General features: G+C 43.3%; 1 protein-coding gene across 15 annotated transcripts in view; it reads left to right on the forward strand.

Annotated features, from left to right (window-relative positions):
- The window catches only part of AUH (AU RNA binding methylglutaconyl-CoA hydratase), a 212,427-nt gene extending 191,999 nt beyond the window's left edge, over positions 1 to 20,428 (forward strand). For 14 of the 15 annotated variants that reach the window (XM_049896583.1, XM_049896584.1, XM_049896585.1 and 11 more), the window contains 4 exons: positions 3,308 to 3,495; positions 16,959 to 17,009; positions 18,685 to 18,732; positions 19,812 to 20,428. In XM_049896583.1, the coding sequence (XP_049752540.1) occupies positions 3,308 to 3,495; positions 16,959 to 17,009; positions 18,685 to 18,732; positions 19,812 to 19,889 (365 nt within the window). In that variant the 3' untranslated portion in view covers positions 19,890 to 20,428. Of the gene's footprint in view, positions 1 to 3,307; positions 3,496 to 15,137; positions 16,689 to 16,958; positions 17,010 to 18,684; positions 18,733 to 19,811 lie in introns of those variants that run through there. The other variant, XR_007518740.1, reaches the window with a different exon arrangement.
- Positions 20,429 to 21,538: the final 1,110 nt, after the last annotated feature.

A 21,538-nucleotide genomic window follows, 5' to 3' on the forward strand; every position in this document is an offset into this window, starting at 1 on the left:
AATAGGATCCGGAGCACAATCAAGCAAGCTGTCCCAGAACATCCATATACACTGGGTGCAGGCCACACCCCTGGGGGAAATCCCCTTAAGAGTGATCAGCTGATCACATCAGATCACATCGTGGAGGTGATTACATTACATCACAAGGTGGAAGATAATTACACCAGATCACAAAATGGAGGATAATTACCTGTTATGGAGAATCATGGCCTAGCCAGGCTGACACATAACGTTAATTATTGCAGTGCCATTCAGCTCAAGGGAGTGGATCTGTTTCCTGGTGTTAATTGCCATCTACATGATCTGTTCCTTTGTTATCTTTTTGCAAAATCCTCATTCCTGGAGAATGATAGTATAAACTGAACGATAGGATGAATGGGCCTCAGCCTCATGGAGTTGTGGAACATTGCGTTTTAATTGAATGACAAGTATGACATTAAGTGTAACCATTGAAGTTCATACTTACTGGTTTTGCCCAGCCTACTTTTCCCATTAAACTTTTCACAGTACACAAGATAGGAATCATTTCCTAATACTGTGCTTATTAATACTATATCCATAAGTTTTTCAATCCCATCAAAATGCTCAACTCTGAATAAATATAGCTGCCTGGGTTGTATTATTTATACCTGCGTTCTCATCAGCTGCCACTGGAAACATCATAAATAACTTATCTTTTTCATGCAGCTTGCCTAAGGTCTCAGACACACCTTTACTGCCCTGAGCAAAATCAGTGTTTACGATTCGATTTAAATTTTTCAATGCTCCTTCCTTTGTAGACACTTTTTTTTTCTGCCATACTTAGTAAACATCCTTATAAACTCACCATCTCTAACTGCGTGGGCAGTTTAAACACTTAATAATAACTGCATTTCATGGAAACCCTCATTTTATTTGTTTGAAAACACTCTCCATTTAAAATGTCAGTCCTTTTCTAATTCACTGAGGCTTCATTTTTTGTGTATCTTTTTTTAATCCATGTTTTCTAAATATCGGTCATGGTTATTAATGTGGCTGGTTTAATAGCAGCATCTTAAGCTGTGTTCCTAATGCAGGAACATTTGGTTTGTTAAACGTAGGAATGTGCATCACTACCGAAGAGACATGCTTTCTTGAAACTTCTCTTCCTTTTTCACTTTCCCACTTTTGATAGAGATGTGAATAAAAAAAATTTCACTTTCCTCTAAAGTATGCTTCAAGGAAAGCAAACCTGCTCAGTCAATGGTGTTGGGAATGAGAGTGGTGAAGACTGGGGCCATCTGGATAGAGAACACTGCATTTAAGAGGCACAGCTACAGCTGACTCCCAGGCAGAAATTGGTTTTTACATGAAATCACCCAGTTTTTAAATGTTGGCAACTCATACAGAAAAAAAAACAAACAAAAAACAGTTTAGACTTTGTGAGCCAAATGAATTGCAGTGGGCTGTGTGAACCATGGGCCACCAGTTTGCTTTTTCTTTTCTGAAGCTTGACAGTTGACCGGTCTTCTGCCCCCTGCCCACCAAGTGCCCCAGGCAGCTCAGCAGCCATGTTAAGGGCAACATTGAGACTAACCCAGATCCTGTGCTGTTTTTACATTCTTACTGGTAGACGTTGAGACTATACCTGTATCACCTGTTTCTGTCCCACTTTCTGTTTAATGAGATCCTGGCTTTGTCACTAGGAGAAATTATAGTGAATAAATTAAAAAAAAAAAAAAAAAAAAAAAAAAACAGTTGCCTTTGAGTTGATTCTGACTTACGGTGACCCCATATCAGAGTAGAGCTGTGGTCTGTAGGGTTTTCAACGGCTGATTTTTTTGCAAGTAGAAGTTTTGCGACCAGGCGTTTTCTTCCGAGGCACCTCTGATTGGCTCAAGCTGCCAACCTTGCAGTTAGCAGCTGAGCCTATTAACCATTTACTCCACCCAGGAACTGCAGTGCATACATAGACATAGATACCAAACCAAACCAAACCCATTGCCGTCGAGTCGATTCCGACTCATAGCAACCCTATAGGACAGAGTAGAACTGCCCCATAGAGTTTCCAAGGAGCGCCTGGTGAATTCAAACTGCCGACACTTTGGTTAGCAGCCGTAGCACTTAACCACTATGCCACCAGGGTTTCCAGACATAGATAGGTGGACCTAATTGATCAGGCAGCCTTCAACAGAACGGATATGTTTTGCTGTAGAACTGTGCTGACCTAGCTTTACCCTAAACCATGCTAATATACCACTGTATTCCCTTGTGGCTTTAGGCATACATGGAAGAACTCAGGCCCATCATCAGCAGAGTAGATCTGGGCATCTGAGAGTGGTTGTGCTTGTACCGGTTATAGCCTTTCACGTATTTATGTAGTACCTTCCAAATGTACATGCATATCCTCATTTGATCCTTACTAAAAAAAATAAAAAACAAACCGAACCCATTGTCGTCGAGTCAATTCCAACTCATAGCAACCTTATAGGACAGAGTAGAACTGCCCCATAGAGTTTCCAAGGAGTGCTTGGTGGATTTGAACTGCCAGCCTTTTGGTTAGCAGCCATAACTCTTAACCACCATGCCACCAGGGTTTCATTGATTCTTACTACTTCTCTTTAAAAGTAATTATTGCCCCTGTCCAACAAATCTGAGTACTGATATTTAAGAGTTAACCAATTCTCAGAGTCCAAAAATGTAAGTGAAAACGTCAAAGCCAAATTCCTGGCTTCCGATTCCTCAAGCAGTGGATTTTCCCCTGTGACTGGAAGGAAAGTATGTCTCTGTATGAGAGAGCATCTCCAGAAAATAAATACTACCTGGACAAAGTCTATCTTCATGCTGTTTTCATTATCTGCTTTTGTTTTTATTAAAATCCATTCACCATAAACTATTCTTTAAAAGTACTTAAGTTAAATTTCTCAGACATGCTAAGTTTTATGTAAACTGAAAAGACAAATGCAAGTTGGAGAGAACTCTGCTTCTCTATGATAAGTGGTCTTAATGGCCAGCGTTGCTTCTCTGCTCTGTTCATCTTGTGGTCACCGACATGGTAACGATTGAGGACTGAATTCGGGAATATACCAGTGCTGTTGCAGGGAACATTCAGTGTCGGAATCGCTTAGTGATGATGTCGGATTCTCAAGTGCTTTTTTGGTGTTACTAATTTTGTCAACTTTAATTACAAAGTTAGATCTATTTCAAAGTAGTTTTCCAGTTACTGATTTTGACATGTAAACTTTTGGCCCTGTTATATTTTTGTAAATAAAAAAATGACACACTGAAGTGTTAAAGCTAGTCAGGTATGAAATCATTGCATGCATTTTCTGTTTTCTCCACCCTGCAGGGGGGACACAGAGATTGCCACGCACTGTTGGAATGTCGCTGGCAAAGGAGCTCATCTTTTCTGCACGTGTGCTAGATGGCCAGGAAGCCAAAGCAATAGGCTTGATTAGCCACGTTCTAGAACAGAACAAAGAGGGGGATGCTGCCTACAAGAAGGCCTTGGACCTAGCAAGAGAATTTTTACCTCAGGTATTTATAATCATATTTCCTTTTATCCCTCTTTTCCTTTTGTCAATAACAAATTGACCGAAAAAAAAAAAAATCATCCCACATATCTGAGAACTCCTTGGCTTGTTACAGGTAAAGGAATATATGGTAGCTCTAAGACTTTAGACACATCATATTAGATTAACATTAAGATGTTGCAGGATTAAAGTTAAGATTTGAAGATGACCTGAGGGCTCCTGTAGCCGTGCTTTGACAATACATCATGTGAACAGCATTTGTCACACATGGCAAAACTTCCTAGAAAATTATTTTAAATGGTTCATCAGCTGAAACCTCCAACTTGAGTCGTGCACATGGAGAGAGACTGGTGGGTGGGCCCTTGTGCTGGACCATCCCCAAGTTGAAACACATTGAGAATACACTGTTTTCTAATAGTAAGGAGGCCCCAATCTGTTACGGCGAAGTGGCCTTTCATTACAGTGGCTTAATTTGAGATAATCTGCTTGAAAAGCAGGAGTTGCTTGTTTTACTTTGTGTGTTTTTATGGTGATATCGGTATTGTCAGCTCCTCTGTGCATATTTATCACATTCACACCATGAAAATCCAGACCTCGCTCCCCATTGACTCAAGCGTGACTACGCCAATGATTGATGTTAGTCACAGCGCCTTGGTGGTCCTTTTTTAAGGATTCCCTTGTTCTGTCATGCTTTCAGGTGTATTTTCAGATACTCCTTTGGTCTGAAATCATGGATTAAAGGATTTTAACTTGAGAGGAGGAGGAGCCTTTTGCTATGAAATTAGTGCTTTCTCTTCACCCCTCATGGGGTTTGAAGTTTTATAAACTTCTCACCCATTTCTGGACTCAGAATAACTTCCTTTCTTACTGAGGGTCACTTACTCAAACAGGATTCGTAATCTTGATTTTTAAGCCATGGATCCCTTTGAGAATCTAATGAAATGTCTCCCCTGAAAAACTGATATAGTCACCCATTTGTTCAAAGTGTTGCTCCATTTTCAGAAGATTCTCTTGCACCTCAGCGTGAGAACCTTGGCATGCATCGAGAGGTGCTCAGAAAGGGGCATGGTGCAGACCAGGGCTCTGGGGCTGGTGACATCCCACACACCTGCCCTTTGAGTTTATTGATCTCACATGCTTGAGTGCACACAAAACTGCCAAACCATCCCTGGTATCTTTGTGCAGTGGCACAACTACATCATTAGACAGAGATCAGGCTCCAAAAACAGGGGTGCCAGGAAGCCCTTGCCATCTTCTGTATCCTACAGTGGCAGCACTTTCTTCTAGTTGACCACAACATGCCTTCCATTGTGGAGGAATGCTGCCTGCCTGATTGTGCCGGCTGCCTCCCAACTTACCTCTGCTCTCTCTGCCGCAAGTCTTTCCTGTACATTCCTGTCACATTACTCTTTTTGCAAGACTGCTGCAAAGTATACCACTTCCATTCTCCAAAACCCGTGATAAGCCCACATTGTCGATGGCAATGGAAGCTCGGTCAGTGGTTACTTACAGGGGCGGGGGAGGATTTGTTGGAAAGAGGCATAAGGGAACATACTGGAGTGATAGAAATGTTTGATTGAGGAGATGGCTATGCAGTATATACATCTGTCAGAACTCATCAAATTGTGCAGTTAAATTTCAATTTAAAAAATCCGTGCTCATTTCTCACTGATAGCGAGTTCAGTGTTGGGGTCTGACCTGGCCTTCAACGGGTCCTGCAGTCTCACCTCAGCCCCCACATAGCTCTGTCCCAGGCTGTTCCACAGCCTGGACGGACTCCGCCCTAGAGTTTCAGTTCTTTTAACCCTCTAGTTACCAAATTTTTATTACTTTTTTCATGGCATGTGTTTTCAGTGTAGAATGTATACTTACTATTTAAGTGTGTTTAAATTTTGGGTTGGTGTCTTTGGCAGGGTTCTGTAGAGAAACAAAACCAAAAAAGCATAGAGAGAGAGAGGAAGGGAGCCCTGGTGGCAAAGTAGTTGAGAGCTCAGGCTGCTAACCAAAAGGTAGGCAGTTCGAATCCACCAGCCGCTTCTTGGAAACCCGATGGGGCAGTTCTGCTCTGTCCTGTAGGGTCGCTATGAGTCAGAATTGACTCGACAGCACACAGCAACAGAGAGAGAGAGATTTATCCTGAGGAAATGGCTCATGGCTCACCCAATTGTTGAAGCCGGCAATCCCAAGTCTGTGGGTCAGGTGTGTCAGGCTGGAGGTTTCTCCTGACTCACACAGATACAGGGGCTGATGAACCCAAGATTGGCAGGTAAACTGCTAGCTCAAGTCCCAAGGACTGGAGGTCAAAGATGATGAGCCAAATGCAAGATCCAGAGCAAGAACCTGGCTGGAACATCCGTTTACGTACTGGAGGCAGCCATACCCCCAAGGAAACTCCCTTTCAACTGATTGACTGCTCATATAAGATCTCATCGTGGAGTTGATTATAACATTACATAACTGCCAAATTACATCGCTATATAATTGCCAAACTACATCGTAATTGCCAAACCACTGAGAATCATGTTGATGCAGCCAAGTTGACACACAACCTTTACCATCACTCTCCACCCCTTGTCAACTTGGCACCTGTACATATCTCCTTTTAAACCATACATAATCTGTAAATATAGTTATAAAGTTAAAACTGTGCATAACATAATACAGCTAACATGCATACAATTGAAAGCACACTAGCCCCATTTACATCTTATATTTTATAAGTAAAGAAAACAAAAATATTTGATGCATACAAACAAGGACCTGGTGGCCTAGTGGTTAAGTGCTACGGCTGCTAACCAAAAGGTTGTCAGTTCGAATCCACCAGGCACTCCTTGAAAACTCTTTGGGGCAGTTCTACTCTGTCCTATAGGGTCACTATGAGTCGTAATCGACTCGATGGCAACGAGTTTGGTTGGTGATACAAGGAAGAAATACTTTATAACACAGTCCTCATATCTGCAACTGGTCACATGGTAGTAGCTGATATTTAGAACTACCTTCGTCCACCACACATTCTATATTGCCTTTACCCTCAGGAAGCACCTCAGCTGGTTGTGGTTCGCTGCTTGGTGAGGTGACCCAAACCTTCATTTCTAAAGGGTCTGGGCCATTAGTAGTTCTGTCTGAATTGGGTTGTAGTTTTCCATTGACCTTAATCACAGGGCATGGCAGTACTAAGAGATGTCCTAAGGAATCACCTGTATTCAGACATACTCTTTTTACCACCATTATGTAGTATCAATCTAATTTCCTCTTGGTAATCAGTATCGGTCACACCAGCCAGAATGGTAGCTCTCTTCTTTGCCTCTTGACCCAGAGATATGAGGACAGTCTTAACTTCCAGTTCATCAGAATTAGTGATGTGTCTCTAAAAGCACTTCTTCCTTTGGAACTAAGACCTCTAGACCCATAGAGCATAGGGTCGTGGGAACAGGAAGGAAATATTTTGCGAGTGGATCAGTAGGGTAATAATGAGTGGTGCCACCCCCATTTCCACCCGTTGGTTCCTGGACCCATGAATCCTGGCTAAGGGAGAAACAGCACAATATATTGGATACTGATTTAGAGCATATACAGCCTCCTGGAAAACACTGCACTAACCCTGCAAGGTATTACCACCTAGCTGTCACTGTAATTGTGAGTTTAGGAGGCCATTCCATCATTCTATCAAGCCAGTTGCTTCAGAATGTTGGGGAACATGGTAAGACCAGTGAATTCCATGAGCATGGGCCCATTGCTGCACTTCATTAGCTGTGAAGAGAGTCTCTTGATCCTAGGCGATGCTGTGTGGGATAACATGATGGTGGATAAGGCATTCTGTAAGTCCATGGATGGTAGTTTTGCCAAAAGCATTGCATTCAGGGAAGGCAAATCCATATCCAGAGTAAGTGTCTATTTCAGTAAGGACAAAACACTGCCCTTTCCTTGATGGAAGCAGTCTAATGTAATCAACCTGCCACCAGCTTGCTGTCTGATAGCCTCAAGGAATGATGCCTTATCAGAGACTCAGTGTTGGCCTCTGCTGCTGACTGATTGGGCACTCAGCAGTGGCTGTAGCCAAGTCAGCCTTGGTGAGTGGAAGTCCATGTTGCTGAGCCCAGGCATAACCTCCATTTGTGCCACCATGACCACTTTGTTCATGAGCCCATTGAGCAGTGACAGGGGTGGCTAAGGAAAGAGGATGACTGGTTTCCACAGAACTTGTCGTCCTATCCACTTGATTGCTAAAATCCTCTTCTGCCGAGGTCAAGTTGTGGTGAGCATTCACACGAGACACAAATATCTTCACCTCTTTGGTGCATTCATAGAGTTGTAACCACATACCTCTTCCCCATAAACACTTGTCTCCAACTTACCAATTACGTTCCTTCCAGGTCCCTGACCATCCAGTGAGACCTTGGCCACAGCCCATGAATCAGTATACAGTCACATATCTGGCCATTTCTCCTTCCAAACAAAGTGAACAGCCAGGTGCACTGCTTGAAGTTCTGCCCATTGGGAGGATTTCCCTTCACCATTGTCTTTCAGGGATGTAAAAATGGCATGGAGGCGGTTTCTGACCGCCTCTCTCTTCACAAGGGAGAAGGAGAATCAAGATAACAGCCCAAGGCTGATTCCTATGAGGCAGAAGTCAGACATGCCTCCTTTCTGCATTTTTTTTTACCAGTTCTGACACCGACCGTCCCTCCCACAGCACTCTACTTCTGTGCTGAGTTTGGTAATTCATTACAATGGCCACAGAACTCACAGACTGTACTCACAGTTATGGGGTTTATTAGAGAAGTAACTGGTTACAATTCAGATTCAGGATGTCCTGGGATACAGTTCTTCCATTGAGATAGCTTCTTCTCAATTATGCTTCCAGGCTTGCCTCTCTGGCCCTCAGCCCTCTGCCCTGCTTGGGTAAGTGTTACAAAGCTCTTTTAGTTCTGCCCTTAAGTGCCCTGAGGCACTCCACTCTGCCAGTGAGCCTCAACCCGAAGGTGCTCTGCGCTAGCTCCACAGGTCAGCAAACCCAGCTCTACCCAGTGTCTGGAGGTGCCCTACTCCACCAGCATGCCTCCTGCCCGAAGGCACTCATCTTTCTCACTCCATGGGCCCAGAAGCCCATTACGCTATCTCCTGCTGGTCTCTCCTGCCACTGTTTCTCTTCCACTGCTTCTCACCATCTTCGGTTTTACAGCTCTCTTTCTCTCTCTCTCTCTCTCTGGGCCTCCTGGTTCCAGGAGCTTCTCAGCGTTGGGATCCCAAGTCCAAAGGACATGCTCCACTCTTGGCTCTTCTTCCTTGGTGGTGGCGAGATCCTCTCCTCACACCTCTGGGATGGCTCATTTCAAGCCGAGCAGAATGGCACAACTGACCAGCCCGTTTGGTGGGCCACACTTGCCTTATTAACAAAGTCCCACCCAGTCACTTGGGTGGGTGTTACAAGCCCATGGTGAGAAAGGCCACACAAAAGTAACCGATCACACTGCAAGGGAGGTCCCAGAAATAGGCTGTAGTGCTGCCGTTGTCCACATTTGAGTGGTGCCTGCATGTCACACAGAACCATTTGTAAACCAGGCATTAATTTTCTCTCCTTCACTCAAACTTATAAAGAACTCCCCATGAGGCCATAGGTGCAGACTGGGAAATGGAAGGTAATGTGATAGGAGTGGAGGCCATGGGCATTTGGGCCACTTCCTTATGCAACTTACTTGTGCGTTCAGGCCCTGCTGGGGCCCAATCTCGTATACACCACTTCCATTTAATGATGGAGTGCTGCTGTGCGCATCCAGCATTATGGCTCTGTGGGTCAGACAACACCCAGTTCGTGATGGGCAGCTCAGGCCTCATGGTGACTTGATGGCCCATGGGTAAGTGTTCACTCTCCACAAAAGCCCAGTAACAAGCCAAAAGCTGTTTCTCAAAAGGACAGTAATTATCTACAGAGGATGGCAGGATTTTGCTCCAAAACCCTGAGGGTCTGCACTATGATTAACCACTAGGGGTGTGCCAAAGATTCCAAACAACATCTGTCTGCCTTGGACACTTCAAGCACAATTGGATCAGCTGGATCATATCACACAAGTGGCAGAGTGGCTTGCTTGGCAGCCTGAACCTGTTGCAGAGCCTTCTCTTGTTCTGGGCCCCACTCAAAACTAGCAGCTTTTCAAGTCAGTTGATAAATAGGCCAGAGTAGCCCACCCAGATGAGGGATATGCTGCTTCCAAAATCCAAAGGGGGCACCAAGAATTGTGCCCTGTTTTTAGTTGTAGGAGGGGCCAGATGCAACAACTTGTCCTTCACTTTAGAAGGACTATCTCAACATGCCCCACACCAGTGGACCCTTAGAAATTTCACTGAGGTGGAAGGCACCTGAATTTTTCTTGTTTAATTTCCCACCCTCTAGCACACAAATGTCTCACCATTAAGTCTAGAGTCATTGGTACTTCTTCCCTAATAAGTCCAGTCAGCATAATATCATCAGTGTGACGTCTTGTGGATAGACAAGGCCATCAAGGTCTCTGCAGGCTAAATTATGACACAGTGCTGGAGAGTTGACATAGCTTTGAGGTAGGACAGTGAAGGTGTATTGCTGGCCTTACCATCTGAAGGCAAACTGCTTCCAATGCTCCTTTGAAACAGGCCTGGAGAAAAAGGCATTAGCCAGATCAACAGCTGCACACCAGGTACCAGGAGATGTATTAGTTTGCTCAAGCAGTGAAACCACATCTGGAACATCAACTGCAGTTGGAGTCACCACCTGGTTAAGTTTTCCATAATCTACTGTAATTCTCCGAGATCCATCTGTCTTTTGCACAGGGGATGTGGTAGGAATTACCACCCCTGTATCCCTCAAGTCCTTGATGGTGGCAGTAATTTCTGCAGTTCCTCCAGTAAACCAGTATTGCTTTTGGTTTACTATTTTCCTAGGTAGGGGCAGTTCTAATGGCTTCCTCTTAGCCTTTCCTACCATAATAGCCCTTATCCACATGTCAGAGGTCCAGTGTGGGGTGTCTGCCAGTTGCTGAGTATAGCTATTCCAATTGTGCATTCTGCAGCTGGGGAAATAAATCTACAGGATGAGTTCAGGGACCCACCGGACCCACTGTGATATGGATATGAGCTAAGATTCCATTAATAACCTGATTTCTATCCTTCCCCCCCTCCGACTGGTGGGCCACACTGACTCTTTGGGTCTCCTGGGATAGTGTAAGTTCAGAGCCAGTGTTATAGATTGAATTGTGTCCTCCAAAAATACATGTATTAATTTGGCTAGGCCATGATTCCCAGTATTGTGTGATTGTCCACCATTTTGCCATCTGATGTGATTTTCATATGTATTGTAAATCCTATCTCTATGATGTTGATGAGATGGGATTAGCAGCAGTTATGTTAATGAGGCAGGACTCAGTCTACAAGATTGGATTGTACCTTGAGCCAATCTCTTTTGAGATATAAAAGAGAAAAGCAAGCAGAGAGACATGGGAACCTCATACCACCAAGAAAGCAGTGCTGGGAGCAGAGCACATCCTTTGGACCCATGGTTCCTGCACAGAGAAGCTCCTTGACCAGGGGAAGATTGATGACAAGGACCTTCCTCCAGAGCTGACAGAGAGAGAAAGCCTTCCCCTGGAGCTGGCACCCTGAATTCAGATTTCTACCCTACTCGACTCTGAGAGAAGAAAAATTCTCTTTGTTAAAGCCATCCACTTGTAGTATTTCTGTTAGAGCAGTGCTAGGTAACTAAGACAGCCAATGTCCAGTAATCCCAAGAGAGTCTAATTTCATTTTCCCTGATGAACTGCACTCATAAAAGACTGTAGATCCCTTTGGGGAAGATTGGGAGACAGTATAAAATTTTGGCAGTGCAATGGGGCCCTTCATCCAAGGGGTTGTGGTCTGTAAACTGGCTCAAGTCTGGGAATTGATTGAGGGGCCATGACTGTCTATTCTGGCTGTTGAAGTTACAGTGCCATTTACTTGACCTAGAATTCATCTGCTTGTACAGATCAAATAAGTGTTTAGTAGATTTCCCATCTCTTTAACCCCTAGGGACACTGTGACTAAGTAGCCAACACCCTAAGTCCGTATGAGTCAGCCTGTTTTGATTACTGCTTTGACTCCACTGTCCATTATGGTAACCATGCCCACCTTGTCTTTGTCGATTGAGTGCTCCCACTTGTCCCCTACCACAGTCGGCCCCATTGTAGTTAGGTGTCTTAATCCAGTTGAGGAAGTTCCCACTGTCATATCTGAATTACATAAAATAGCAATCATCACAGACTTCAAGGGTGCTGAGGGTCCCTTCACAAGCTTGTACCTTGCTTTTGTGATAAAAGATGTGTCCTCTGGGTACTCTCTGTGTGGGTCTGTGGGTCTAACCTGATAAATCCACTCTAGCATGCCAGTTTCCCTAAGCCTTTGGATACCTTTTTCTACAGTACAGCAAGGCAGGTCTGGCATTTCAACTTTATTTAGTGTAGGCTACCACTTAATCCATGCTTCAGCAGCCCAACCAAATAAACTGTTAGGTCCTTTTCTAACCTTTTAAGTTGTAACATCAAGTGAAGGATATGTGCTTAGTAGGCCCATATCAGTAAACTCAGACTGATCCAACTTTATGTTCCTTGCACCATTATCTTACTTTAATAGCCATTCCCATACATATTCCCAGGCTTCTCTTCGTACATATTAGAAAAGTCAAGCAGTTCTTTCAGAATGTAGTGTACCTCCTGCTGGCCATGCTTTGTACTTCACGTTTTGGGGCTCGCTGGGACTTAGGTCCAGTTGTAGGTTTAGAAGATAAAATCAGTGGTGGGAATGTGTTCTGAGAACATGCATTAATGTCTTGTAAGACTTTTGCCTCAGGCGATGGTGCAGGCTATGACTCGGAAGCCTGCACAGGGGATGATTCACACAAAGGCTCTTCAGACACAGCTGGGTTAATATCACTTGGGGGTGGGGAGACTAATGGTTTTACTGGGAAGGGTGGCTTAGTAGACAAAGATGGAGTAATCTCTTCAGATGGGAGTGAGAGGCCTGGTTCTGTTGGCAGGGGTCATTCAATGGAGTTTAGCGACTCAGTGTCTCCAACTTCCTGATTATCTGCTTATATATCTCCATCCCAAGCTTCAGGATCCCATTTCTTCCTAATAAATGCTCTCACTTTGACTTCAGATGCCACTTGAGGTTGGGAATTCAATTGGTGCTGTAATTCAGCCACTCTTACAGTAAGAGTCTGGGTTTGACTTTCAGCAGTATCAGCTCTGCTACTACAAGAAATAAAGCTTTCTTTCAGGCCACAAGTGGCAAGTATGAAGTTGTTTATGTAGTGCTTGAGCTGGGACTCTGAAGCCCTGAGCGCATCTCTTTCTTTCACCACTTTGTCTAGCAAAAGTGGGGCCAATCGACCTGCTTCCTTATACTTCTCATTCCAACAAAATTGTAGGAAAGTTTCAAACATACAATCACCCAGAGCCTTGTCTCTCACCAATACTTGATCTATTGGAAGCAGAGCCATCAACACTTTTAAAACTAACAAGACTTGAGAACCAATTTAGAAAACTCATCCTTAGAATTTTCTTTCTCTAGAACTACTTTCAGTACCAAATGTCAGGCTGGGCTCTCTACAGAATCAAAACCAGTGAAGTGTATGTGTGTATATACAGAGAGAGATATTTATTTCAAGGAAATGGCTCACGTGGTTGTAGAGGCTGGCAAGTCCCATATCTGTGGGTCAGCTGTCAGGCTGGAGGCTTCTCCAGGTTCACGCAGCTGCAGGGGATGAGAAACACAAGACCAGCATGTCATATGGCAGACCACTGGCACACAGGCTGCAGAGGCTGTTGAATCCCAAGATTGGCAGGTAAACTGCTGGCCGAAGCCCCAGGAACTGGAGGTCAGATGATGACAAGCTGGATGTAGGATCCAGAACGAGAGCCTTGCAGGAACATCCATTTACATACTAGAGGCAGTCCACACCCCTAAGGAAGCTCCCTTCTAACTGATGGGCTGCTCATAGCAGATCTCATCATGGAGTTGATTATAACATTACATAACTGCCAAATGACATCATTACACAGCTGCCAAACCACTGAGAATCATGGCCCAGCGAGGTTGACATACAGCCTTAACTATCGTAGTTGGTAATAGAAATTTCAAGAAGTATAATCTGGGAATACAAGCCACCAATAAGACAAGTGGCACTCTGGTGCCATTGATCTGTGCTATGACAATATACCACTAAGAACTACATAGAGAATTTATTGTGGGCACCTTTCCATTAGGTTATGTGGGGAACCTCTGGTTTTCCAAGTATGACACAAAAGCCAAAACAAACCCATCGTGGCACCCTAACTATTACACAGGAAAGCCGTAATTATGCTTGCAAGCCTTATCTTACAGAAATAAAGTTTACAAAACTAACACATCCAGGAAGCATCACCTAATAGAACGCTCAACCTACACAACAGTGAGGCTCTAACTCTGATCTGCTGAGCTACACACATTTCAAAAGGGACCCACCTTGGCGCTAAATGCGGTGAAACCAGACTTATTTACTACCTACGAGGTCCAGAGGCATCAAAAGTGCCTTGTATACCATTAAACCAATAGTAACTAAAGAGTCTTCCCTTTTTACTGATGATACTGTATGTGGAGCCCCAACAGATAAAGCTGCTTTGTTAATATTTAAGCCTGAATTTATGCCATTTATCCTAAAGCCTGTCAGTCAGGTAACCTGACTTAGTACATTATGGGTGCCTACCTGCTCAGTGATGCTCTCGAATACCATTGTACTTCCATGTAGCAGAAGTGTTTTGGGTCGTTTTATGTTAGCTTATGAAGAGTTAAGTTCCTAACAAGCATTTTCAAATCTCCTGGGATGGTAGGTAGCGCTTCGTAGACCGTAGTTGGAAAGTCTGTACTTCAGCCAGCTGAACTGTCAATGGCTTCCTGACTTTGGCTTACCTTGTGATGACCACTGGCTTGATACTTGCCTCCCATACCCACTGCCACCTTTTGGAATCAGACAAGACCGAGTTCTTCCATGATCCAGCCAGTCCCTGATAATTCTCAGACTGGGAGCTCACTGTTGAGTTTGTTTTCTAAAACCACATCTCCTGGTATTGCCCCTACTTTGGTCCTTCTTAATTAACTTACAAGCTGTAAGCTTTTTAGGGCAGGAAGCTTATATAATTTATTGCCTATATAAGCTGACAGAGCCTTACATTCAGTAGTAGGGGTTCAGGAATGATTTGTTGAATGAATGTAGAGAGAGCAAATAAAGATTTTCACTGGTTAGGAAAAAAAAAAAAAAAACAGAGATTCACTGTAGCTTTAGTATTATCCTCAAAATACTAGCAAAATGTATACCTAAAAAGAGACTAAATCAGGAGAATTAAGTATTTAACTAAATATTGGTTTAGTGACATCCCTTGCCTTAAAACTTTATGACCAAAACATATCTCAATTGAAATAAAAGGGTGTGTTTAAGAAAGGTTGTGGCATAATTCCAATTCTGATTACTCATGGCCCCTCCTGATCTTCCTACCTGAGTTTTCAGCTCCCGTATTTGGAGCTGCACATAGACAGCTCACCAGCCCCCTAGCACGTCTGGAGTTCAGATTTATCTTCATTTCTGTGAACTTGCTCTTTGTCCAGGATCCTCAGTGTGGTTAATGACGTCAGTGTCCACAACATCACCCTGCCTGAGAACCAGTGGCATCTCCTTCCCTTCCTCCTCCTCTGCCACTTGTAAGCTGACATCAAGCCACCCTCCACCATGTGATAACGCATGCTGACATCCATCCTGGTTCATGTGTTCATCATCTTTCATCTCAAGGATATTGCTCCGAGAACTCCTAATTGTTAACATTCAGCTTTCTCCAGGTCAAACAGGTTTATAAGATGTTAAATGACTTCAGAAAATGTGTAACTGAGAAGCTATATGTAAAAGTTACAAAATGAGAGTTGAGATGGAATAGTCTTTATTTTTATAATCATTAGTTTGTCACTGAGAGATTATCTTTCCAAATAACTAGAAAAAAAAAAGCTCTTATAAAATTAGTATTCCTAGATGATTTCTGTGTTATATTACTTCTACATTTTAAGAAAGGGCCATGAAAAAGAGGCATTAGTTTTACGTTTTAATAGGGAAGCTAGTGAAATCGAGTGTTATCTCTACTGTAGTGTTATTCATTTTGCTGTTTTTTCAAGGTTTTCTAAACCTTGCTACCCACAGTGGAGCAGCAGCACAGGCATCCCCTGGGAACTTAATAGAAACTCAGAGTCCCAGGCCCTACCCCAGACCTCCTAAATCAGGCTCTGCACTTCAACGAGGGCTCCAGGATTCTGTGCATGAGAGAGTGGGTGAGCTCTTTGTTTGGATCATAGGCGAGTGGACAAGAGTCCTCATGCAGAGGAGCACATGGTTTAAAAAGGATTGATGGTCCTGAAAAAACGCAACCATATGTAGAAGACTCGTGACTGAGATTCTTGTCAAAGTAACATAGCCTTGGAAAATTGTGGCCTGTGGAAGGATGTTTAAGCATGTGATTGAAGAGGAGCGTTTACACAGGTCAGACTTGAGAATAGGAATCCCTAGATGAGAAAGCATGGCATGCTTCATGTATTCAGTAATTCATCTGTTCACCTAGCAGGCATTAGAGACTTTTGTTGGGTCTGCTATTTAAGCCCACTTTGTATTTTAATTCAAAAGACTATTTAAAATATGACATTGAATTCAAGTTTACTACCCATAAACAACTCTTAGGTACTTACAAAATAGCTGATTCTATCTGGGAGGTTGTGGTTTTCTGTAGGATAGTTTGGTAACAGTTCAGCTTCCACAAGACCAGAGTGATGTTTTTCTTCTCGCAGAGGCTATCCTAGGTCTTTCCTCTGTCGATTTTATACATCCTGAAAGAACTTATTTAGACCTTAGGCTTTTTTGTAATGTGGAGCACTGCCTGTACAACACATCCTTACCAATACACCATCATCTCAGTTGAGCATTGATGTTCACGGAGGAAGGATACAGAACTAGTGTTGGAATAGGTTATTTCTGAACCTCATATCAGTCAACAGCATCAGCCTCGCCTCCAGCCGAAGCTTCTGTCGTAATCACTCAGCAGTGTGGTATTGATCAAACAGTCTTCTGTCCCTTTTCTTTTCCCTTCCTAACTTCTAGGGGGAATTGTTCGTTCGAGAATGGTAAGTCCTCTAGGGGACACGCACTACCTGCTGACCTTGGAGAGTCTAGAGCTCGCTGCCTAGCAGAATGCCTGTGGAATCTAAATAACTTGCTGTGCAATACCATTTCACAATTGCCGCTTCGTGGAAATTCTTCACCTGCTGCCCCACAACCATTGTTGGTTCTGTGCCGTGGATCCGGCAGTGGGAATTTCTGAATGATACTGGCATATACAACATAATTTGCATAAGTAGTAATGAAAATCTGTGTTTCTGTAATCTGAATTTTAGGGACCAGTTGCAATGAGAGTGGCAAAGTTAGCAATTAATCAAGGGATGGAGGTAAGTTACCGTATCACTTGTTTTTTATTTTTGGAATGGAGAGTGATTTAAATGAACCCTGTTAAAGTGTCTACATATTTTTTTAATGTTTTAAGGTATAGCTGTTTGCTGCTATTACTGAAAGCCACTGAGGTTCTTTTTAGCTACATTGCTGATTTCATTCTGCTTATGGTGTTGTTGATTCAGTGTCATAGTTACAGAGTTCGGTAATTTCACAGGTACCCTGTGGTTTATAACATGCTTGTTATTTTTGCCATTGAGCTAATAGATTTATTAGTTAGTAGTTCATAGAAAACAGCAGTCATTCTGTGTATTCTCAGCACGGGTATCATAGTATTAAAAACATACCAAGGAAAACGTCCTCGCTCAGAGCCGACTCTAGCTGTCTCCCCTTTAACATCTCAGTGTGCTTTCTGCAGGGAGACCCACATAGACAAGGCAAATCTGTAGGGATCCTAGGTTCCCAGGGAGTTGACTCCAAAGGCTTGGAGCCCAGGCCAGGGCAGAGGCAGGCGCAGAAAGGGAGAACCGCAGGCACCCATTGACTAAAACCACCAAGCCTGTTGCCAACGAGCCAGTTCCAACTCACAGCAACCCTATAGGACAGAGTAGAACTGCCCCATAGGGTTTCCACGGAGCGGCTGGTGGATTCAAGCTGCTGACGTTTTGGTTACCAGCTACAACTCTCAACCACTGCGCCACCAGGGCTATGGGAATTTTGAAGAAAGCTGTTTCTTTCAGATCTAAGAGCTACTGTATCTTTCCGGCCTCCGTAGCAGTAAAAAGAGGTTTCATTTGTTAGCAATAAATATAGTTTTATAACTTTACAAAGTAGTTGATTTTGTTTTAATGCTTACATAATAGTAACAGTTAAAATAACACTTTATATAGCTCTTGATAATTACCATTTTATATATATATATGTATGTATTTATATCTTAAGTGTTTTTACAAAGCCTGTACCTGCGTTATCTCATTTAATCTTCACAGCACCCCTATTTGGTAGGTATTACCATTAGCCAGATATTCAGACATGCCTCTCTGAGGCACCAAAAAAAAAAAAAAAAAAAAACCCACTGCTGTTGAGTCGATTCCGAGAGGCACAGAGAGACTAAATAACTTACCTAAAGTTTCACAGCTTCTAAGTGATAGAGTCAGGATTTGAACCCAGGCAGCCTAGCTCCAGAGCCTCTGGTACTGGTCATAATTCTGATCTGCCACACCACATCAAAGGGGTCCATTCTTTTGGAATCCAAACCCATTGCCTTCAAGTCAATTCTGACTCATAGTGACCCAATAGGTTAGAGTAGAACTGCCGCATGGAGTTTGCAAGGAGTGCCTGGTGGATTTGAACTGCTAACCTTTTGGTTAGTAGCTGTAGCACTTAACCACTATGCCACCAGGGTTTCCACTCTTTTGGAATAGGATTATTAAATTTGAATTCATATTCTGTATAAAACCTATTGCCATCGAGTCAATTCCAACTCATAGTGACCCTATAGGTCAGAGTAGAACAGCGACATAGAGCTTCCAAGGAGTGCCTGGTGGATTCGAACTGCTGACCTTTTGGTTAGCAGTCGTAACTCTTAACCACGATGCCACCAGGGTTTCCATATTGTATATACCACCTTTTTAAAGGTACTTCCTGCTGAAATGAATTTTTTTTTATCCTCAGGTTGATTTGGTAACAGGATTAGCCATAGAAGAAGCTTGTTATACTCAGGTATGTAAAATAATCACAGACTCAGTGAGGATGCACTCTTAGAAATGGATAATGTTTACCTTCTGTGTAATCCAGATGAATTCTGTGGCCTGAGCAAACTTCCCTCATGCCCATTCCAGAGTCATGCAGATGGTTGCTTCTGCTGTTGACAGCTACAGTGCTAATGACAGATTTGTTGCACAGAGCAGACCAGCGACTCTTGTCTACATAATTGAGAGAACTAGGAGAGTAATTGCTTCAGTGCCATTCGCTGTAGCCCTTGTATTTTGTGGTGTAGTCTTGAGTCCTGACTCCATGGTAGAGTGTTGGTGGGAGGAGGCCGTGAACAGTGTGGCTGCCTCGTGCATGCTTCCATGTGTGAGGCTTGTGGGCTCTTCCTGAGGTCTGAGCCTCATCTCCTGCCCCTGGAAGTTCAGCAATTAAAGTACACAGCTTTGTTTTTGTAGGCATTAAGGCTTTCTGTAGAGGAACACAATGCTTTCATTTATTTATTTTTCTGAAAGATGTAACTTTGCTTTAGGGCATCCAGAGTAGCAAAAGAGTTTTGTTTTACCTTCCCTAAGACTTGGAAATTACATCTGTTCCTGTTCAGGCATGGAGGAGTCCTAAATCGTGAGCACCGTCCAGACTTCCACTCCATGCCCAGTCTGTGCTGATAAATCGCCACCTGTCATTAGTGCAGACGTGCCATGAATGAAGTACGTTACAAGTGTCTTAGAAATGGACAGCCTCAGAGTCCGAAGAGAAATTTGAGAAGGATATTTGGACTTAGAATGATAAATCTGGTAACATAATGAGGAAGATTGTTCAAATGACTAGTTGTTGTGGTTGTGTGCCATCAAGTCCATCCCAACAACAGAGTAGAACTGCCCCCATAGGGTGCCCTAGGCTATAAATCTTTACGGGAGTAGGCTGCCACATTTTTCTCTCTCGGTGCCACTGATGGGTTCAAACCACTGACCTTTAGTAGATTTCAAAATTTTAGAATGTGCTCCTAATTTATTTTCTCAAATAAAGCGTGTTAAACTATTAACAGGTGTTTTCAATTTTTGATACAAGTACTGTTTTCTTTTTCTTAGACTATTCCAACAAAAGACAGACTTGAAGGTCTTCTTGCCTTTAAAGAGAAAAGACCCCCTCGTTTTAAAGGAGAATAGAAGAAACGGAGATCTTTAAAATGCCAACATAATAAGTGTACTTGCGGAAGTATCTTTCGGATGCCCTATATGCCTCAGCACATGGAATTCCACCAACCAAAGTGAAATGCGAATTATTCCCGCAGTGTGGTAACTTCTGGAATGGACCCCTGTGTTGTGTACTTTGTCCAAAAGCATATCATGCCATGTTCTTGCAGCTGTATAAAGCTAGTAGTGTATGTTGTCAAAATCACACGTTCAGATTTCGCTGTATGTTTTTAAAAATTTCCTGCGTATGAAGCTTTCCACTTTTAATATTTTAATGTGAATAATTTATACATTGCACACCCTAGGAAATAATATTGATTATATGTCTACTGTGCTGCATTAAGAAAACAAACATGATTTCTGTATACCAAAAATGTGAAGTTATACCAAATAAAGTTTCCAGAGGATCATACACATGCGCACACATATGCAGACATTTACATGTATACATCTCATCCTGATTCTGAGTGCAAATTACCAAATATAAATAAAATTAGTGAAAAGAAAACGAACTTGAAACTTTTTCTTTTCTCCTTTTTGAATTGAATGAATGGTTGCATGTTGGATTTTAGAAGAAACAACCTTTCCATGCCCGTCCTCTGTCAGGTAACTTCTTTACATAGTCAGTGCTAGAATACAGGATGGCCGAGGAGGGGATGTAAACCAGTCAGAGACTAGTGCCAGTAGGCTTGTGAAGCCCAGAACTGTTGTACTTCTGAGACTTCCTCCTAGGAAGTGGCCTGGGCTTACCTAGCATTCTACTCCAACCAAGGGTCCCTCCACGCCTCGTTGCCCCCGATTGCTGTCAAGTCGATTCTGACTCATAGCAACCCTATAGGACAGAGTAGAGCTGCCCCATAGGGCTTCCAAGGCTGTAAGTCTTTATGGAAGCAAACTGCCACATCTCTCTCCCGTGGAGTGGCTGGTGGGTTCAAACCACCGACCTTTCAGTTTGCACCCAAGCACTTAACCATTGCACCACCAGGGCTCCTTAACCAAGAGCCAGATCGATTCAAAAAGGAAGGAAGAAAATGATACAACCAAGGTCCCTGGTGCCATCTAGTCAATTCTGACTCATAGGGAACCATAGGGTTCCCAGTCTATAATCTTTAGAAAAGGAGACTGTCACATCTTTCTCCCATGGAGCAGCTGGTAGGCTCGAACCACCAACCTTCTGGTTAGCAGCCAGGTGCTTAAACTGCACCAGCAGGGCTCCTTGCAGCCAAGGTTGGACCCTGAGAATTGTCCTAGGACCATGGATAAGAGTAGAGTTCTCTGCTTCCTTACCCCAGCCGTTTGTACCTGATTTCAGTGAGAGGAGAGGAGCTTAGAATGCTTTCTTCCTCTTCTGACAGAATGCCGCTGACCAGGCAAAACAGCTCTGAAGCGTGTGGGAGATGGTGAAGTGTAAATTCAATGTGAAAAGGAAGAGAGTATTACAGCTTCCTGGAATGATGTTAGATACCTTTGTTTTCTGTGCATCTTCTCAAACCAGACCATCTTCTGGGGCATATGTCCAAATGTGAGCCAGGCAGCCCTGGAGAAGCCCAGCTCACTGCAGACCTGCACTTCACCCATGTGTTAGTCCCTGGTGTCCCGTGGTCAGCCTGGACACTGCAGAC

This window comes from Elephas maximus, chromosome 9, assembly GCF_024166365.1.
Source record: "Elephas maximus indicus isolate mEleMax1 chromosome 9, mEleMax1 primary haplotype, whole genome shotgun sequence".
NCBI classification, from domain to species: Eukaryota; Metazoa; Chordata; class Mammalia; order Proboscidea; family Elephantidae; genus Elephas; species Elephas maximus.